This window comes from Oncorhynchus gorbuscha, unplaced genomic scaffold (assembly GCF_021184085.1).
Source record: "Oncorhynchus gorbuscha isolate QuinsamMale2020 ecotype Even-year unplaced genomic scaffold, OgorEven_v1.0 Un_scaffold_1744, whole genome shotgun sequence".
Lineage (NCBI taxonomy): Eukaryota > Metazoa > Chordata > Actinopteri > Salmoniformes > Salmonidae > Oncorhynchus > Oncorhynchus gorbuscha.
In genome coordinates, this window is record NW_025746434.1 from 30,001 (window position 1) to 45,000 (window position 15,000).

At 48.4% G+C, this 15,000-nt stretch overlaps 1 protein-coding gene across 1 annotated transcript in view; it reads left to right on the top strand.

Moving 5' to 3' along the window:
* The window catches only part of htt (huntingtin), a gene marked incomplete at its 5' end in the record, with an annotated part of 84,324 nt that overhangs the window by 25,766 nt on the left and 43,558 nt on the right, over window positions 1–15,000 (top strand). Inside the window, 7 exons of the mRNA XM_046338130.1 lie at window positions 2,102–2,275; window positions 4,299–4,354; window positions 6,080–6,228; window positions 7,975–8,111; window positions 8,498–8,614; window positions 11,394–11,516; window positions 12,995–13,266. Coding sequence (XP_046194086.1) covers window positions 2,102–2,275; window positions 4,299–4,354; window positions 6,080–6,228; window positions 7,975–8,111; window positions 8,498–8,614; window positions 11,394–11,516; window positions 12,995–13,266 — 1,028 coding nt within the window. The remainder of the gene's footprint in view (window positions 1–2,101; window positions 2,276–4,298; window positions 4,355–6,079; window positions 6,229–7,974; window positions 8,112–8,497; window positions 8,615–11,393; window positions 11,517–12,994; window positions 13,267–15,000) is intronic.

The window sequence follows — 15,000 nt, forward strand, 5'->3', positions numbered from 1 at the left end:
ACACACACACACACACACACACACACACACACACACACACACACACACACACACACACACACACACCAGGGTTACATACACACACACACACACACACACACACCAGGGTTACATACACACACACACACACACACCAGGGTTATATACACACACACACACACACACACACACCAGGGTTATACACACACACACACACACCAGGGTTATATACACACACACACACACACACACCAGGGTTATATACACACACACCAGGGTTATATACACACACACCAGGGTTATATACACACACACCAGGGTTATATACGCACACACACACACACACCAGGGTTATATACACACACACACACACACACCAGGGTTATATACACACACACACACACACACACACACCAGGGTTATATACACACACACACACCAGGGTTATATACACACACACCAGGGTTATATACACACACACCAGGGTTATATACACACACACCAGGGTTATATACACACACACCAGGGTTATATACGCACACACACACACACCAGGGTTATATACACACACACACACCAGGGTTGTATACACACACACCAGGGTTATATATATACACACACACCAGGGTTATATACACACACACACACACACCAGGGTTATATACACACACACACACCAGGGTTATATACACACACACACACACACCAGGGTTATATACACACACACACACCAGGGTTATATACACACACACCAGGGTTGTATACACACACACCAGGGTAATATATATACACACACACCAGGGTAATATATATACACACACACCAGGGTTATATATACACACACACACACACACACACACCAGGGTTATATATATACACACACACCAGGGTTATATACACACACACCAGTGGTTAGATAACTCATGGTGACCAGGGTTATATAACTCATGGTCTGAGTGGTTAGATAATCTGTCCCCATCAGGTGGTTTGATAACTAATGGTGAAGTGGTTAGATCCAACAGCTGAGATGGTTAGATAACCATGGTGACCAAGTGGTTAGATAACTCATGGTGACACAGTGGTTAGATAACTCATGGTGACACACATGGTGACACACACACAGTGGTTAGATAACTCATGGTGACTCAGCGGTTAGATAACTCATGGTGACTCAGTGGTTAGATAACTCATGGTGACTCTGAGTGGTTAGATAACTCATGGTGACTGAGTGGTTAGATAACTCATGGTGACTCTGAGTGGTTAGATAACTCATGGTGACTCTGAGTGGTTAGATAACTCATGGTGACTCTGAGTGGTTAGATAACTCATGGTGACTGAGTGGTTAGATAACTCATGGTGACTGAGTGGTTAGATAACTCATGGTGACTGAGTGGTTAGATAACTCATGGTGACTCTGAGTGGTTAGATAACTCATGGTGACTCTGAGTGGTTAGATAACTCATGGTGACTCTGAGTGGTTAGATAACTCATGGTGACTGAGTGGTTAGATAACTCATGGTGACTCTGAGTGGTTAGATAACTCATGGTCATGGTGACTCTGAGTGGTTAGATAACTCATGGTGACTCTGAGTGGTTAGATAACTCATGGTGACTGAGTGGTTAGATAACTCATGGTGACTCTGAGTGGTTAGATAACTCATGGTGACTCTGACTGAGTGGTTAGATAACTCATGGTGACTCTGAGTGGTTAGATAACTCATGGTGACTCTGAGTGGTTAGATAACTCATGGTGACTCTGAGTGGTTAGATAACTCGTGGTGACTGAGCGGTTAGATAACTCATGGTGACTCTGAGTGGTTAGATAACTCACTGACTCTACGAGCGATTAGATAACTCATGGTGACTGAGTGGTTAGATAACTCATGGTGACTCTGAGTGGTTAGATAACTCATGGTGACTCTGAGTGGTTAGATAACTCATGGTGACTCTGAGCGGTTAGATAACTCATGGTGACTCTGAGTGGTTAGATGACTCAGGGTGACTCTACGAATACATTGATTGATTGATTGATTGTTTTGCAGAATGTGATCCACAGCCGTCTGGTTGTAACTAAAAAAAAATTTGATTGATTGATTGACTGACTTAATCAATATATTGATCGATTGTCTTCCAGAATGCGATCCACAACCACATTCGTCTGTTTGAACCTCTGGTGATCAAGGCTCTGAAACTGTACACCACCTCCACCTCTGTAGCGCTGCAGAGACAGGTCCTAGACCTGCTGGCGCAGCTGGTACAGCTACGAGTCAACTACTGTCTGCTGGACTCAGACCAGGTTAGAATACACACACACACACACAGAGCGTTTACACAGGCAGACCAATTGTGATCTATTCTTTTCACTAATTGGTCCTTTGACCAATCAGATTAGCTATGAAACAGATCGGATGTGTTTAAGATTTCCACCAATTAGTGGGAAGGAAAGATCAGAATTGTTCTGCCTGTGAACGCTGCCTTATAGACACACAAGACGCAGGCGGTGTGGTTGTAACCTCGTCTCTCTGTTCCAGGTGTCCATAGGTTGTGTGGTTTGTAACCTCGTCTCTCTGTTCCAGGTGTCCATAGGTTGTGTGGTTTGTAACCTCGTCTCTCTGTTCCAGGTTGTGTGGTTTGTAACCTCGTCTCTGTTCCAGGTGTCCATAGGTTGTGTGGTTGTAACCTCGTCTCTCTGTTCCAGGTGTTCATAGGTTGTGTGGTTGTAACCTCGTCTCTCTGTTCCAGGTGTTGTGGTTTGTAACCTCGTCTCTCTGTTCCAGGTGTCCATAGGTTGTGTGGTTGTAACCTCGTCTCTCTGTTCCAGGTGTTGTGGTTTGTAACCTCGTCTCTCTGTTCCAGGTGTTGTGGTTTGTAACCTCGTCTCTCTGTTCCAGGTGTCCATAGGTTGTGTGGTTGTAACCTCGTCTCTCTGTTCCAGGTGTCCATAGGTTGTGTGGTTGTAACCTCGTCTCTCTGTTCCAGGTGTTGTGGTTGTAACCTCGTCTCTCTGTTCCAGGTGTTGTGGTTGTAACCTCGTCTCTCTGTTCCAGGTGTTGTGGTTGTAACCTCGTCTCTCTGTTCCAGGTGTTGTGGTTTGTAACCTCGTCTCTCTGTTCCAGGTGTCCATAGGTTGTGTGGTTGTAACCTCGTCTCTCTGTTCCAGGTGTCCATAGGTTGTGTGGTTGTAACCTCGTCTCTCTGTTCCAGGTGTCCATAGGTTGTGTGGTTGTAACCTCGTCTCTCTGTTCCAGGTGGTGTGGTTGTAACCTCGTCTCTCTGTTCCAGGCGGTGTGGTTGTAACCTCGTCTCTCTGTTCCAGGTGTTCATAGGTTGTGTGGTTGTAACCTCGTCTCTCTGTTCCAGGTGTTCATAGGTTGTGTGGTTGTAACCTTGTCTCTCTGTTCCAGGTGTCCATAGGTTGTGTGGTTGTAACCTCGTCTCTCTGTTCCAGGTGTTCATAGGTTGTGTGGTTGTAACCTCGTCTCTCTGTTCCAGGTGTCCATAGGTTGTGTGGTTGTGTGGTTGTAACCTCGTCTCTCTGTTCATAGGTTGTGTGGTTGTAACCTCGTCTCTCTGTTCCAGGTGTTCATAGGTTGTGTGGTTGTAACCTCGTCTCTCTGTTCCAGGTGTTCATAGGTTGTGTGGTTGTAACCTCGTCTCTCTGTTCATAGGTTGTGTGGTTGTAACCTCGTCTCTCTGTTCCAGGTGTTCATAGGTTGTGTGGTTGTAACCTCGTCTCTCTGTTCCAGGTGTTCATAGGTTGTGTGGTTGTAACCTCGTCTCTCTGTTCCAGGTGTTCATAGGTTGTGTGGTTGTAACCTCGTCTCTCTGTTCCAGGTGTTCATAGGTTGTGTGGTTGTAACCTCGTCTCTCTGTTCCAGGTGTTCATAGGTTGTGTGGTTGTAACCTCGTCTCTCTGTTCCAGGTGTTCATAGGTTGTGTGGTTGTAACCTCGTCTCTCTGTTCCAGGTGTTCATAGGTTGTGTGGTTGTAACCTCGTCTCTCTGTTCCGTCTCTCTGGTGTTCATAGGTTGTGTGGTTGTAACCTCGTCTCTCTGTTCCAGGTGTTCATAGGTTGTGTGGTTGTAACCTCGTCTCTCTGTTCCAGGTGTTCATAGGTTGTGTGGTTGTAACCTCGTCTCTCTGTTCCAGGTGTTCATAGGTTGTGTGGTTGTAACCTCGTCTCTCTGTTCCAGGTGTTCATAGGTTGTGTGGTTGTAACCTCGTCTCTCTGATCCAGGTGTTGTGGTTTGTAACCTCGTCTCTCTGTTCCAGGTGTTCATAGGTTGTGTGGGTTGTAACCTCGTCTCTCTCTGTTCCAGGTGTTCATAGGTTTTGTACTGAAGCAGTTTGAGTACATTGAGGTGGGACAGTTCAGGTAAGACCTTCATCACCTTTTGACCAAGACCCCCAAAAAATGGCTTGTCTGATTTCTACACTTTAGATTGAGCATGTTGTCTGATGTTCTCTAGGTTTTTTTTTCTCTCTCTCTCTCTCTCTCTCTCTTTCATTGTTTCTCTTTCTTTGTCTCTCTCTCTCTCTCTTTCTTTGTCTCTCTCTCTTTCTTTGTCTCATTCTCTCTCTTTCTTTGTCTCTCTCTCTCTCTTTCTTTGTCTCTCTCTCTCTCTTTCTTTGTCTCTCTCTCTCTCTTTCATTGTCTCTCTCTCTCTCTTTCATTGTCTCTCTCTCTATTTCATTGTCTCTCTTTCTTTGTCTCTCTCTCTCTCTTTCTTTGTCTCTCTCTCTCTTTCATTGTCTCTCTCTTTCTTTGTCTCTCTCTATTTCATTGTCTCTCTCTTTCATTGTCTCTCTCTCTCTTTCTTTGTCTCTCTCTCTCTTTCTTTGTCTCTCTCTCTCTTTCTTTGTCTCTCTCTCACTTTCATTGTCTCTCTCTCTTTCATTCTTTCTCTCTATTTCATTGTCTCTCTCTATTTCATTGTCTCTCTCTCTTTCATTGTCTCTCTCTTTCATTGTCTGTCTCTCTCTTTCTTTGTCTCTCTCTCACTTTCTTTGTCTCTCTCTCTATTTCATTCTCTCTCTCTATTTCATTCTCTCTCTCTATTTCATTCTCTCTCTCTTTCATTGTCTCTCTATTTCATTCTCTCTCTCTATTTCATTGTCTCTCTCTTTCTTTGTCTCTCTCTCTCTTTCTTTGTCTCTCTCTCTCTCTTTGTCTCTCTCTCTGTCTCTCTTTCATTGTCTCTCTCACTTTCTTTGTCTCTCTCTCTGTCTCTCTTTCTTTGTCTCTCTCTTTCTTTGTCTCTCTCTCTGTCTCTCTTTCTTTGTCTCTCTCTCTCTTTCTTTGTCTCTCTCTCTGTCTCTCTTTCTTTGTCTCTCTCTCTTTGTCTCTCTCTCTGTCTCTCTTTCATTGTCTCTCTCTTTCATTGTCTCTCTCTTTCATTGTCTCTCTCTTTCATTGTCTCTCTCTTTCATTGTCTCTCTCTTTCATTGTTTCTCTCTCTATTTCATTGTTTCTCTCTCTCTTTCTTTGTCTCTCGCTCTCTCTTTCTTTGTCTCTCTCTCTCTCTTTCATTGTCTCTCTCTTTCTTTGTCTCTCTTTCATTGTCTCTCTCTCTTTCTTTGTCTCTCTCACTTTCTTTGTCTCTCTCTCTCTCTCTCTCTCTGTCTCTCTTTCATTGTCTCTCTCTTTCTTTGTCTCTCTTTCATTGTCTCTCTCTTTGTCTCTCTTTCATTGTCTCTCTCTTTCATTGTCTCTCTTTCATTGTCTCTCTCTTTCATTGTCTCTCTCTTTCATTGTCTCTCTCTTTCATTGTCTCTCTCTTTCATTGTCTCTCTCTCTCTTTCTTTGTCTCTCGCTCTCTTTTTCATTGTCTCTCTCTTTCATTGTCTCTCTTTCTTTGTCTCTCTCTATTTCATTGTTTCTCTCTCTCTTTCTTTGTCTCTCTCTCTCTCTTTCGTTGTCTCTCTCTCTCTCTTTCTGTTGTCTCTCTCTCTCTCTTTCGTTGTCTCTCTCTCTCTCTTTCGTTGTCTCTCTCTCTTTCGTTGTCTCTCTCTCTCTCTTTCCTTGTCTCTCTCTCTCGTTGTGTCTCTCTCTGTCTCTCTGTCTTTTTCTTTCTCTCTCTCCCTGACTCTGTCTCTCAAGAGATTCGGAGGCGATCGTCCCCAACATATTCTTCTTCCTGGTTCTGTTGTCGTACGAGCGTTACCACTCCAAACAGATCATCAGCATCCCGAAGATCATTCAACTCTGTGACGGCATCATGGCTAGTGGGAGGAAAGCTGTCACACATGGTAGGAACACACACAGAGCTGATACACTGACCACATGGTAGGAACACACACAGAGCTGATACACTGACCACATGGTAGGAACACACACAGAGCCTGACCACATGGTAGGAACACACACAGAGCTGATACACTGACCACATGCCCATGTTGTGTTACTGAATAATATTGGTTCCAGGACTCACTGGTGGTTGATGAGGATATTGGTCTTTCTCCTCCATCTTGTCTGACTGGGTCTGTCTCCTCCATCTTCTTGTCTGACTGGGTCTTTCTCCTCCATCTTCTTGTCTGACTGGGTCTTTCTCCTCCATCTTCTTGTCTGACTGGGTCTTTCTCCTCCATCTTCTTGTCTGACTGGGTCTTTCTCCTCCATCTTGTCTGACTTCTCCATCTTCTCCTCTTTGTCCTCCATCTTCTTGTCTGACTGGGTCTGTCTCCTCCATCTCCTTGTCTGACTGGGTCTTTCTCCTCCATCTTCTTGTCTGACTGGGTCTTTCTCCTCCATCTTCTTGTCTGACTGGGTCTTTCTCCTCCATCTTCTTGTCTGACTGGGTCTTTCTCCTCCATCTTCTTGTCTGACTGGGTCTTTCTCCTCCATCTTCTTGTCTGACTGGGTCTGTCTTCTTGTCTGACTGGGTCTGTCTCCTCCATCTTGTCTGACTGGGTCTTTCTCCTCCATCTTGTCTGACTGGGTCTTTCTCCTCCATCTTGTCTGACTGGGTCTTTCTCCTCCATCTTCTTGTCTGACTGGGTCTTTCTCCTCCATCTCCTTGTCTGACTGGGTCTTTCTCCTCCATCTCCTTGTCTGACTGGGTCTGTCTCCTCCATCTCCTTGTCTCCATCTCCCTTGTCTGACTGGGTCTGTCTCCTCCGTCTCTTGTCTGACTGTCTCCACTGTCTGTCTCCTCCGTCTCCTTGTCTGACTGGGTCTTTCTCCATCTCCTTGTCCTGGGTCTGTCTCCTCCGTCTCCTTGTCTGACTGGGTCTTTCTCCTCCATCTCCTTGTCTGACTGGGTCTGTCTCCTCCGTCTCCTTGTCTGACTGGGTCTTTCTCCTCCATCTTCTTGTCTGACTGGGTCTTTCTCCTCCATCTCCTTGTCTGACTGGGTCTGTCTCCTCCGTCTCCTTGTCTGACTGGGTCTTTCTCCTCCATCTCCTTGTCTGACTGGGTCTGTCTCCTCCATCTCCTTGTCTGACTGGGTCTGTCTCCTCCGTCTCCTTGTCTGACTGGGTCTTTCTCCTCCATCTTCTTGTCTGACTGGGTCTGTCTCCTCCGTCTCCTTGTCTGACTGGGTCTTTCTCCTCCATCTTCTTGTCTGACTTTGTCTGTCTCCTCCGTCTCCTTGTCTGACTGGGTCTTTCTCCTCCATCTTCTTGTCTGACTTTGTCTGTCTCCTCCATCTTCTTGTCTGACTTTGTCTGTCTCCTCCATCTCCTTGTCTGACTGGGTCTTTCTCCTCCATCTTCTTGTCTGACTGGGTCTGTCTCCTCCATCTTCTTGTCTGACTGGGTCTTTCTCCTCGTCTGACTGGGTCTTTCTCCTCCATCTTCTTGTTTGACTGGGTCTGTCTCCTCCATCTTGTCTGACTGGGTCTGTCTCCTCCATCATCTTGTCTGACTGGGTCTGTCTCCCCCATCATCTTGTCTGACTGGGTCTGTCTCCTCCTTGTCTGACTGGGTCTTTGTCCTCCATCTTGTCTGACTGGGTCTTTGTCCTCCTCGTCTGACTGGGTCTGTCTCCCCATACAGCCATCCCAGCCCTGCAGCCTATAGTCCATGACCTGTTTGTTCTGAGAGGCTCCAACAAGGCGGATGCTGGGAAGGAGCTGGACACCCAGAAAGAGGTGGTGGTCTCCATGCTGCTGAGACTCATACAGTACCACCAGGTAAACACCCTCTGGAACCATGACACCGTGGTACTTTTGGAACCATGAAAACTTTGTACTTTGGAACCTTTGTACTTTGGAACCATGGAACCTTTGGAACCTTTGTACTTTGGCACCTTTGTACTTTGGCACCTTTGTACTTTGGAACCTTTGTGCTTTGGAACCTTTGTACTTTGGAACCTTTGTGCTTTGGAATTTTGGTACTTTGGAACCTTTGTACTTTGGAACCTTTGTACTTTGGAACCTTTGTACTTTGGAACCTTTGTACTTTGGAACCTTTGTACTTTGGAATCTTGGTACTTTGGAACCATTAAATATTTGAACCATTACAACCATTATAACATTTTCACCTGTGTGACCTTTGACCTCTGTGTGTCTATTTTTAGGTGCTGGAGATGTTCATCCTGGTCCTCCAGCAGTGTCACAAGGAGAACGAGGACAAGTGGAAGAGACTGTCCAGACAGATTGCTGACATCATACTGCCCATGATAGGAAAACAACAGGTACGACCACAGTGAGAGAGAAAGAGAGCTTGAAAATGCATTTAAAGTTATTCTTGTACTGCCTGTTCCTAACACAGGACCTGAGGTGGTGTCATAGCAACACAGGACCTGAGGTGGTGTCATAGTAACACAGGACCTGAGGTGGTGTCATAGCAACACAGGACCTGAGGTGGTGTCATAGTAACACAGGACCTGAGGTGGTGTCATAGCAACACAGGACCTGAGGTGGTGTCATAGCAACACAGGACCTGAGGTGGTGTCATAGCAACACAGGACCTGAGGTGGTGTCATAGCAACACAGGACCTGAGGTGGTGTCATAGCAACACAGGACCTGAGGTGGTGTCATAGCAACACAGGACCTGAGGTGGTGTCATAGCAACACAGGACCTGAGGTGGTGTCATAGCAACACAGGACCTGAGGTGGTGTCATAGCAACACAGGACCTGAGGTGGTGTCATAGCAACACAGGACCTGAGGTGGTGTCATAGCAACACAGGACCTGAGGTGGTGTCATAGCAACACAGGACCTGAGGTGGTGTCATAGCAACACAGGACCTGAGGTGGTGTCATAGCAACACAGGACCTGAGGTGGTGTCATAGCAACACAGGACCTGAGGTGGTGTCATAGCAACACAGGACCTGAGCAACACAGGACCTAGGTGAGGTGGTGTCATAGCAACACAGGACCTGAGGTGGTGTCATAGCAACACAGGACCTGAGGTGGTGTCATAGCAACACAGGACCTGAGGTGGTGTCATAGCAACACAGGACCTGAGGTGGTGTCATAGTTTTACATTTACATTTAAGTCATTTAGCAGACGCTCTTATCCAGAGCGACTTACAAATTGGTGCATTCACCTTATGACATCCAGTGGAACAGCCACTTTACAATAGTGCATCTAAAACTTAGGGGTGGGGTGAGGGGATTACTTATCCACATCCTAAGTATTCCTTAAACAGGTGGGGTTTCAGGTGTCACAGGAAGGTGGTGATTGACACAGGACCTGAGGTGCTGTCCTGGCAACACAGGAGGGAGTTTGTTCCACCATTGAGGGGGCCAGAGCAGCGAACAGTTTTGACTGGGCTGAGCGGGAACTGTACTTCCTCAGTGGTAGGGAGACAACACAGGCCAGAGGTGGATGAACACAGTGCCCTTATTTGGGTGTAGGGCCTGATCAGAGCCTGAGGAGGTACCTGAGTACATAGTAACACAGTAACACAGGTGGTGTCATAGTAACACAGGACCTGAGGACCTGGTGTCATAGCAACACAGGACCTGAGGTGGTGTCATAGCAACACAGGACCTGAGGTGGTGTCATAGCAACACAGGACCTGAGGTGGTGTCATAGCAACACAGGACCTGAGGTGGTGTCATAGCAACACAGGACCTGAGGTGGTGAGGTGGTGTCATAGCAACACAGGACCTGAGGTGGTGTCATAGCAACACAGGACCTGAGGTGGTGTCATAGCAACACAGGACCTGAGGTGGTGTCATAGCAACACAGGACCTGAGGTGGTGTCATAGCAACACAGGACCTAGGTGGTGTCATAGCAACACAGGGGAGGTGGTGTCATCCTAAGTATTCCTTAAAACACAGGACCTGAGGTGAGTTTGTCCACCATGAGGTGGGGGCCAGAGCAACACAGGACCTGAGGTGGTGTCAGTGGTAGCAACACAGGACCTGAGGTGGTGTCATAGCAACACAGGACCTGAGGTGGTGTCATAGCAACACAGGACCTGAGGTGGTGTCATAGCAACACAGGACCTGAGGTGGTGTCATAGCAACACAGGACCTGAGGTGGTGTCATAGCAACACAGGACCTGAGGTAGTAACACAGGACCTGAGGTGGTGTCATAGCAACACAGGACCTGAGGTGGTGTCATAGCAACACAGGACCTGAGGTGGTAACACAGGACCTGAGGTGGTGTCATAGCAACACAGGACCTGAGGTGGTAACACAGGACCTGAGGTGGTGTCATAGCAACACAGGACCTGAGGTGGTGTCATAGCAACACAGGACCTGAGGTGGTGTCTACTGATTGAGTGTTCTGTCTTAGATGCACCTGGACTCCCCTGAGGCTCTGGGAGTGTTGAACACTCTGTCTTGGTAACGACAGTGTTCTGTCCTAGGTGATGTCATAGTGGTAACACATGGTAACACAGTGTTCTGTCCTAGGTGATGTAACAGTGTTCTGTCCTAGGTGATGTCATAGTGGTAACTGTCCTAGGTGACATGGTAACACAGTGTTCTGTCCTAGGTGATGTCATAGTGGTAACACAGTGTTCTGTCCTAGGTGATGTCATAGTGGTAACACATAACACATGTTCTGTCCTAGGTGATGTCACAGTGTTCTGTTCTGTCCTAGGTGATGTCATAGTGGTAACACAGTGTTCTGTCCTAGGTGATGTCATAGTGGTAACACATGGTAACACAGTGTTCTGTCCTAGGTGATGTCATAGTGGTAACACAGTGTTCTGTCCTAGGTGATGTCATAGTGGTAACACAGTGTTCTGTCCTAGGTGATGTCATAGTGGTAACACAGTGTTCTGTCCTAGGTGATGTCATAGTGGTAACACATGGTAACACAGTGTTCTGTCCTAGGTGATGTCATAGTGGTAACACATGGTAACACAGTGTTCTGTCCTAGGTGATGTCATAGTGGTAACACATGGTAACACAGTGTTCTGTCCTAGGTGATGTCATAGTGGTAACACAGTGTTCTGTCCTAGGTGATGTCATAGTGGTAACACATGGTAACACAGTGTTCTGTCCTAGATGCACCTGGACTCCCCTGAGGCTCTGGGAGTGTTGAACACTCTGTTTGAGACGGTCGCTCCCTCCTCTCTCCGCCCGGTAGATATGCTGCTGAAGGGAATGTTCACTACACCTGCTACCATGGTGAGACACGGAATGTGAGCTTTTTGGATAATTCTATTGTTGCCAGGTCTTTACTGAGGCTAACTCTTTCTCTACCTACCTACCTACCTCCCTCCCTACCTACCTACCTACCTACCTACCTACCTACCTACCTACCTACCTACCTACCTACCTACCTACCTACCTACCTACCTACCTACCTACCTACCTACCTACCTACCTCCCTCCCTCCCTACCTCCCTCCCTCCCTCCCTCCTCCCCCCTCTCTCTCCCTCCTTCCCCCTCTCTCTCCCTCCTTCCCCCTCTCTCTCCCTCCTTCCCCCGCTCTCTCACCCCCCCCCCTCTTTCTCCGTCCTCCCCCCCTCTCTCTCCCTCCTTCTTCCTCGCTCTCCCTCCCTCCCTCCTCTCTCTTCCCCCCTCCCTCCCTCCTCTCTCTTCCCCACTCCCTCCCTCCCTCTCTTCCCCACTCTCCCTCTCTCCTCTCTCTCTCCCTCTCTCTCTCCCTCCCTCTCTCTCCTCCCTCCTCTCTCCCTCTCTCCCTCTCTCCTCTCGCTCTCTCTCCTCTCCCTCCCTCCTCCTGTCTCCCTCCCTCCTCTCTCTCTCTCTTCTCTCCCTCCTGTCTCCCTCCCTCCTCTCTCCTCCCTCCCTGTTCCTCCTCTATCTTCCCCACTCCCTCTCTCTCTCCTCCTGTCTCCCTCCCTCCTCTCTCTCTCTCCTCTCTCTCCCTCCCTCCTCCTGTCTCCCTCCCTCCTCTCTCTCCTCTCTCTTCCCCACTCCCTCGCTCTTCTCTCTCCTCTCTCTCCCTCCTCTCTCCCTCCCTCGTCCTCTGTTCCTCTCTCCTCTCTCCCTCGTCCTCTGTTCCTCTCTCCTCTCTCCCTCCCTCCTCCTGTCTCCCTCCCTCCTCCCTCCCTCCTCTCTCTCTCCTCTCTCCCTCCCTCCTCCTGTCTCCCTCCCTCCTCTCTCTCCTCTCTCTTCCCCACTCCCTCGCTCTTCTCTCTCTCTCCTCTCTCTCCTCTCTCTCCCTCCTCCTCTCTCCCTCTCTCCTCTCTCCCTCCCTCCTCCCTCTCCTTTCTCTCCCTCCCTCCTCTTGTCTCCCTCCCTCCTCTCTCTCCTCTCTCTCCTCTCCCTCGCTCTTCTCTCTCTCTCCTCTCTCTCCCTCCCTCCTCCTCTCTCCCTCCCTCCTCTCTCTCCTCTCTCTCCTCTCCCTCGCTCTTCTCTCTCTCTCCTCTCTCTCCCTCTCTCCTCTCTCCCTCCCTCCTCCTCTCTCCTCTCTCTCTCTCTCCTCTCCCTCCCTCCTCCTGTCTCTCTCTCTCCTCTCCCTCTCCTCTCTCTCCCTCCTCTCTCCCTCCCTCCTCCTGTCTCCCTCCCTCCTCTCTCCTCCCTCCCTCCTCCTCCTCTATCTTCCCCACTCCCTCTCTCCCTTTCTCCCTCCCTCCTCTCTCTCTCTCCTCTCCCTCTCCTCTCTCTCCCTCCTCTCTTCCTCTATCCTCCCTCCCCAGGCAAATGTCAACACAGTTCAGTTGTGGGTGTCAGGTGTCTTGGCTGTCCTCCGAGTCCTCATCTCTCAGTCCACTGAAGACATAGTCCTCTCTCGTGTCCACGAGCTCTCCCTCTCTCCTCTCCTCCTCTCCTGTCCCACCATCCGACGTCTCCGCGACGACAGCAGCCTCTCGTCGCCCCCGCCACCGCCTATGACGACCCCGGCAACTGTCGCCCCCGACAACCAGGAGGCCAACGGAGAGCGGGTGCTGCCGGAGGAGACGTTTGCCAGGTGAGTGCAGGATCAGGTCTTCACGGTTGCTCTGTGGTTATTATGGTTTCCCCCCAGGTACACACTTTTAGGGGTAAAATTTGACTCTTGATCATTTGGGAATATGAGAGAGCGCAATATTTAAAAAATTGGCAACCTCACTTTATAAATATACAGTACCAGTCAAAAGTTTGGACACACCTACTCATTCAAGGGTTTTTCTTTTCTTTTTACTGTTTTCTACATTGTAGAATAATAGTGAAGACATCAGAACTATGAAATAACACATATGGAATCATGAAGTAACCAAAAAAAAGTTTGAAACAAATCAAAATATATTTTAAGATTTTAGATTCTTCAAAGTAGCCACCCTTTGCCTTGATGACAGCTTTGCACACTCTTGGCATTCTCTCAACCAGCTTCACCTGGAATGCTTTTCCAACAGTCTTGAAGGAGTTCCCACATATGCTGAGGACTTGTTGGCTGCTTTTCCTTCACTCTGCAGTCCAACTCATCCTAAACCATCTCAAGTGGGATGACTCCTCTCCTCTCCTCCAGGTTCCTACTCCAGCTAGTAGGAGTGATGTTAGATGACTCCTCTCCTCTCTCCAGGTTCCTACTCCAGCTAGTAGGAGTGATGTTAGATGACTCCTCTCCTCTACTCCAGGTTCCTACTCCAGCTAGTAGGAGTGATGTTAGATGACTCCTCTCCTCTCTCCAGGTTCCTACTCCAGCTAGTAGGAGTGATGTTAGATGACTCCTCTCCTCCTCTCTCCAGGTTCCTACTCCAGCTAGTAGGAGTGATGTTAGATGACTCCTCTCCTCTCTCCAGGTTCCTACTCCAGCTAGTAGGAGTGATGTTAGATGACTCCTCTCCTCTCTCCAGGTTCAGCTGACAGGTTCCTCCAGCTCCTCTCCAGCTCCAGCTAGTAGGAGTGATGTTAGATGACTCCTCTCCTCTCTCCAGGTTCCTACTCCAGCTAGTAGGAGTGATGTTAGATGACTCCTCTCCTCTCTCCAGGTTCCTACTCCAGCTAGTAGGAGTGATGTTAGATGACTCCTCTCCTCTCTCCAGGTTCCTACTCCAGCTAGTAGGAGTGATGTTAGATGACTCCTCTCCTCTCCTCTCTCCAGGTTCCTACTCCAGCTAGTAGGAGTGATGTTAGATGACTCCTCTCCTCTCTCCAGGTTCCTACTCCAGCTAGTAGGAGTGATGTTAGATGACTCCTCTCCTCTCTCCAGGTTCCTACTCCAGCTAGTAGGAGTGATGTTAGATGACTCCTCTCCTCTCCTCTCTCCAGGTTCCTACTCCAGCTAGTAGGAGTGATGTTAGATGACTCCTCCCTCCAGGTTCCTCTCAGCAGGTTCCTACTCCAGCTAGTAGGAGTGATGTTAGATGACTCCAGCTAGTAGGAGTGATGTTAGATGACTCCTCTCCTCTCTCCAGGTTCCTACTCCAGCTAGTAGGAGTGATGTTAGATGACAGGTTCCTCTCCTCCTCCTCTCTCCAGGTTCCTACTCCAGCTAGTAGGAGTGATGTTAGATGACTCCTCTCCTCTCTCCAGGTTCCTCTCCAGCAGGTTCCTCCAGGTTCCTACTCCAGCTAGTAGGAGTGATGTTAGATGACTCCTCTCCTCTCTCCAGGTTCCTACTCCAGCTAGTAGGAGTGATGTTAGATGACTCCTCTCCTCTCTCCAGGTTCCTACTCCAGCTAGTAGGAGTGATGTTAGATGACTCCTCTCCTCTGTTAGATGA